The 5,580-nt window shown below is 61.0% G+C and overlaps 1 protein-coding gene across 1 annotated transcript; it reads right to left on the reverse strand.

Annotated features, from left to right (window-relative positions):
• Positions 1-1,054: 1,054 nt before the first annotated feature.
• Positions 1,055-4,793, reverse strand: DAZAP2 (DAZ associated protein 2). Its single transcript, XM_051641433.1, has 4 exons — positions 4,715-4,793; positions 2,745-2,866; positions 2,024-2,266; positions 1,055-1,384 (listed from the first exon to the last, which is right to left on the reverse strand). Exons 1-4 carry the CDS (start codon positions 4,725-4,727, stop codon positions 1,256-1,258), a joined length of 507 nt encoding a protein of 168 aa, XP_051497393.1. The 5' UTR covers positions 4,728-4,793; the 3' UTR covers positions 1,055-1,255.
• Positions 4,794-5,580: the final 787 nt, after the last annotated feature.

Here is a 5,580-nt window from a genome sequence, read left to right on the forward strand (position 1 = left end):
GAGGTCTAACGCAAATTTACCACTTTATTCAAATTTTCAAAATAGTCTTTATTCTACTTTTTTTTTTTTTTTTTAGTATAAAAAAATCCACAAGTTAAGTGCACCACAGTGTATACAGAGAGAGACATAATGCTGGACTTAACAGTCAGTTGTATGGTTAAACACAACATAGACAAGACACAGATTTAGATCAAACTGAAACCTCAAGATAAAATATATTTGAATCTGATCTTTTTCTTCATAAAACAAAACAAAATACCCAAAACATTGAGGATCCCTGAAATATTCTTCTTAACCCTAATAAGACTTCATTATACCCAAGTCATTTTTAAAGTATGTGTTCATGAAACAACCCATTAACCAAGTTAATTTGTGTGTTGATTGATGGATGAAACACACCCTTGGACAGATGGGAACCAGCCGCTCTGTTTGAACAACAACCTTAAGGAGTTTTGGTGTCAAGACACCAGGCTGACTTTAAAAAAAAAAACCCACCCAAAAAAAGAGAAGTTTGTTTATTAAGCATCATTCTAAAAGCCTCATTAGCATCAAATGAAATGTTCCAACATGAGTTGCATTGTGTTTCTGGCACCAAAGCATGGCTTTGATCAGATCTAATGTGCAAAGAAATCCAAGATTACTTGGAGTGTATAAAAAAAAAGCCCATGAGACACACCAGCTACACACCTTCCTGGGGGAAAACGAGGGGCGGATGTGAGCACGGAGTGCTTCCAGGGATCCCTTCCAGAGTGAGGTCAGGAAGAAGAACACCAAGGTGCCCTCCCCACGCCGGGAGGCAAAGTTTGCCTTGCTCCTCTAACCAGCACCTCTGCTGGGGGAACCCGGGTGGTTTGTGGATCTGGGTCAGGCTGGGGAGGAGGCAGCAGATCCGCTCCCTCCCCCTCCCCAAGCCAGTGTCTGGGTGTTAGTAACAGCTCAGCGCTGTGGTTTTATTACTCCAGTGAAATGAAAGGAAGAGGCAGGGCTGCTGAGCTCACCTTCATTTTGTGAATTAACCCCCCCCCCCCCCTAGTTTGAGCAGAGGCACCTGCCACTAACAGGGTTCCTTGTTTCCCTTGGAAGCGCCTGCAGGGCTGGGCACCAAACCAGGAAGACACCTCCTCACCGTGGGCTTCAGCTGCAGCTTCAGGTTAATATGGACGAAAGCAGTGACATGGTGAGAAGTGCTGACAGTGTGTGATGTCTGTCCTTACACAAAGGTAGCCCCCCCCTCTCCCCCCCTCGCCTTCCTCCTTCACCAGATAGTGTAGCCGCCGTCTGAGCCTCCCAGGAAGAAGTTTCCCTTCCGCTGCGTCACCAGGACGTTGGCTCCCTGCATGACAGCCAGCTGGGCAGCGTTGGGGGGACAGCCAGGAGGGGGGGGCTGCAGGACAGAAGGGAGAATGGGGGGGATTAGCTGAGGGCAGTGCCAGGATGGGAGCTGGCACAAAGCCACGGTGGGGCTGCAGGGTCCCAGGAACCTCCCAGTCGATGTCCCTGTCACCTTGCCACCCAGCAAAGCCTGAGGATCCCGGAGCTAATGGGAAATGCTGGGTTCCCCGTCCCTGCCCTCTCTGCTCAGAGCCCACAGCCCCCCTGGCTCTTTGCCCGTGCAGAGGGAGCCCATGAGCTAGGGAACAAGGTCTTCACTTGGCCCTGGAAAGTCCAGGGAAGTAGGAACCTTCCACAGCTCCACCCGAGCATGGGAAGAGGCCAAGGCTGTGTTTGGGGCCAGGTCCCCGAGCAGTCCCACTGCCCGTCACCCCACGGCCCCCAGGCTGAATCGGGGCTCACAGGGGGTTTTGCTGTGAGCCAGAACCACCTGCCAGCCCAGCCCAGAGCCACAGGCAGGCAGGGACAGCAAACCCTCCGTGCCTGGAAGAGCCCGCTCTGCTCCCAGGTGATGGACCCCTGGGTAAGAAACACGTTTTCCTCAGAAAACAAAGCACAACTTCTCCCCCACAACAGTCTGCAGAGCTCTGAGGCTGAAGCACGTGGGGTCTGAGGATCCGTTTATACTTACAGGGATGCTGGGGGTTCCACCAGCCCCAAACCTTGCTCCAGCATCAAAGCCTCCTTCCACAAGGACTGTCGAGCCCGGGGGATAAACCGGTCCCACGGGATAATAGGCCATGGGGACCGAGGAGCCGATGGGGCCCACGGCCACCGACTGGGCCACGGGCAGGAAGACGGAGGCGCCCGGGTAGGCCGCAGACATGGTGGGAACGGTGGCAGCGCCCAGAGGCACGAAGCTGGGGCGGTAAAGCTGGGGGAGAAAAGCCGTGGGAGCCAGTTGAGAGACTTGTCATTCCCTGCCCCCAGGTGGTTATTCCATATTATTTGCCTAAGCACCAGCCCCAACGCAGACTTTCCCCCTCCTGCTCGCACAAGGGAATCCCCTCCCAAGTGTTTATGCTGGCACACAGTGAAAGGACATTTTTCCCCACTGCTGGGGACAGTTTTCCCCCACTTCAACACAGAGACATTGTCATAGCTGTGTCTTAGGGCTGCAGGTGAGCAACATTCGTCACCTGAACTCAAGGGGAAGCTTTGAACAATGATCCACTTTGAGTGGATGATGCAGATCTCAGGAAAGAGAATCTGGGGATCCACTGCTGACCAACAGACCTGCTGACCTCCAGGAACACAACAACCCTGCAGCTATCAACTTCATCGGAGATTTTTTTTTAATTTGGGAGGGACCCCAGAAGAAAATGAAACCTTCAGCAAAGCATCCTGCCTACCTCAGAGTAGGCAGGAGGTGCGTCGGTGTAGGGCGGAGGCTGCGGAAGCGGCATCGTCTGGGGGTAGACGGCGGCGTTGGCTGGAGACTGGACTGGGAAGGACGGCTGGGTGGGATATTGTCCTGCAGGAGAGGAGAGCTCAGCCCTGGCAGGGCCTCTTTGGAAAGCCCCCATTGCTAATTATCACGTGAGCAGAAGGGGGTACCTGCCCCTGGAGCCGTGCGCAGTTCACAGGATCGCTCCGGTTGGAAAGGACCTTCAAGATCATCAAGTCCAACCACCACCCCAGCTCTGCCACGTCCACCACTAAACCCTGTCCCCTGGCACCACATCTGTCTGTCCAGATGTCTCCGGGGATGGTGGCTCAACCACCTCCCCTGACAGCCTGGATCACCGAGTCCAACTCCAGCCCCAGAACGGGACAACCCCAAAGTTCACACCACGTCCCTGAGGGTGTTGTCCAAAGGCTTCTTGAATATTGTCACCCCGGTGCCATTCCTGCCTCCTGGGGAGCCTCTTCCAGTGCTCCACCCCTCCGGGTGAAGAATCCCTTCCTAATGTCCAACCTGAACCTCCCCCTGCTCATCTTCCTGCCATTCCCTCGAGTCCTATCGTTGGTCACCAGAGAGAAGAGGTCAGTGCCTCCTCCTCCTCCTTCCCTGCCGAGGAAGCAGTGGCTGCCATGAGGTCTCCCCTCAGTCTCCTCCAGGCCCTGCTCCTCATACGGCTTCACCTCTAAACCTTTCAGTGACCCCCTCGGGCCTCGAGCCCGCAGCTCCAACCCCCCGGGGCGGCAGGAAAGCGCGTGCCCGGCAGGAAAACGCGCGTGCCCGGCAGGAAAGCGCGCGCCCGGCGCTGCGAGGCCCGAGCCTCGGTTCTTAAACCGAAACCAAAACAAACCAGCCCCGGACCCGACCCCGCCCGGGGCCTCTCGGGGTTTTGGGGACAAACTGAGGCAGCACCGGGAGCGTTTGTCCCACGATCCCCCCCCCCCCCGCCACAACGTGCCCCCCCAGCCTGGGCCTTTCTGGGGGTCCCAACCCCTCTGGCTGCCCACGGGGGGTCTCCCCGGGGGGTGCCCCTGATCCAAGTCCTAAGTGCAGGGGGGTCCCACCTCGGGGTCCCCCTCCTGTAACGAAGGGGTTTCGCCCCCCGTGGGCTCCAGTGTCACCCAGGGGGTCCCTGCCGTCCCCCAGGGACACCCCCGCTGCCCCACGAGCAGCAGCGTCCCCCCCCGTGGCACAGGGGGTCTCCCCCACAGGCCCCCCCTCCCCGGGGGGGGGGTTCCCCCCGTTACATGACCCAGGGGGTCTCCACACCCTGCCATACAATGGGTCCCTTCTGACGTCAGCCGAGGGATCCCCTACGTCACACAAGGGGGGGGTCTCCCCCACCTGAACGGCCCCCATATCTAACGGGGTCCTCCTTGCCTCGTGGGGGGAGGGTCTCTTCCACTCCAGCTCCCCCTGAAACCTACGGGGGGCCCCTTATGCCACCGGGGGGATCCCACACGCCAGCAGGGGGGGGGGATCTCCCCCCCCTCAGCTCGCCCTCCCTGCACCGAATGACGACACGTGACGTCACGCGTGGGTTCCCCCCCACGTCACGGGGCGGGCCCCGTGTCCCGCTCCCCGGCGCTCACAGGGTTAAGCCCGAGCCGAGGCGCCCGTTGCCATGGCGACCCGCGCTCCCGCCCCACCCCCCCCCCCCCCCCAACGCTCCCATTGGCCGCGCGGCCCCGGCCCGCTCGCGCGGTCACGCGCTGCGGCGCCGCCCTTAAAGGCGCCGCGTCCCGGGGGGCGCTGCCGGGGGGGGGGGGGGGGGGGCGAGGGGTCCCGGGGGGTCCCGCCCGGCCCAGCCCAGCCCAGCCCAGCCCAGCCCAGCCCAGCCCAGCCCAGCCCAGCCCAGCCCCGCCCCGCCCCGCCCGGTCCGGTCCGGTCCGGTCCGGCCCGGTCCGGTCCGGTCCTTGCCTTTGCCGTTCATGGCGGCGGCGCTGGCTCCGGCGGCCGCTCCCGCTCTGCCCGCGCCGCGCGCTTCCTGCTCGGTGTCACCGCGGGGGGCGGGGCGGGAGCGGCGGGCGCGCGCAGGCGCGGGGCCGCGCGCTCTTAAAGGGGCCGCGCGAGGGATGGGCCCGGTGGGGAGGTGGGTGCTCAGCCTGAGGTGGGGGTGGGGTTGGGGGGGGGGTCCCGGGGTGGGGGGAGGGTCCCCAGCGGGGCCTGGAGTCCTTGGGAGGCCCTGGGGGTGAATCCCAGAGTGTTCCGGGCTGGAAGGGACCCCCAAAGGTCATCGAGTCCAACCCCCCTGCCAGGGCAGGCCCCAAAACCAGGGCAGGTCGCTCAGAAAAGCATCCAGACAGGTCTGGAAAGTCTCCAGAGAAGGAGGCTCCACAGCCTCTCTGGGCAGCCTGTCCCAGGGCTCTGCCACCCTCACAGGACAGAAGTTCTTCCTCATCTTGAGGTGGAACTTCCTGGTGGTAAATTCCTCCTGGAGTTGGAGGGAGGGTAGCCAGGCAGGAGTGAGGAGCAGAGAGGGCTGAGAGTTGATGGGGGACCCTGAGCAGGGCCCAGGGGGTCCCGGGACAGGCCCTGTGGGGGGACCCGCAGGAGCAAGGGTTGAGGAGGACCTTGAGCAGGGCCTGGGTGGGGGTCCCTCCATGGGCCTGGTGGGGTCCCCAGGGAGGCCTCAGGGCTGAGGGGGCCTTGAGCAGGGCTGGGGAGGGGGATGAGGGTTTCAGACATGAGAGGGGACCACGGGCAGGGCCTGGTGGGGAGTGGGGGACGTTCTCACACAGCACTGAGCAGGGGAATCCTCAGCAGGGTCCAAGGCAAGGGGGGGT

This window comes from Apus apus, chromosome 28 (assembly GCF_020740795.1).
Source record: "Apus apus isolate bApuApu2 chromosome 28, bApuApu2.pri.cur, whole genome shotgun sequence".
Classification (NCBI taxonomy): Eukaryota; Metazoa; Chordata; class Aves; order Apodiformes; family Apodidae; genus Apus; species Apus apus.

Excerpts from the sequence above, each read along its gene's own strand:
- DAZAP2 (XM_051641433.1), bottom strand. Across the intron at positions 2,267-2,744 it reads CACCTCCTGCCTACTCTGAG|CTTTACCGCCCCAGCTTCGT; the intron begins GTAGGCAGGATG and ends TTTCTCCCCCAG. Across the intron at positions 1,385-2,023 it reads GTGGAACCCCCAGCATCCCT|CCCCCCCCTCCTGGCTGTCC; the intron begins GTAAGTATAAAC and ends TCTGTCCTGCAG.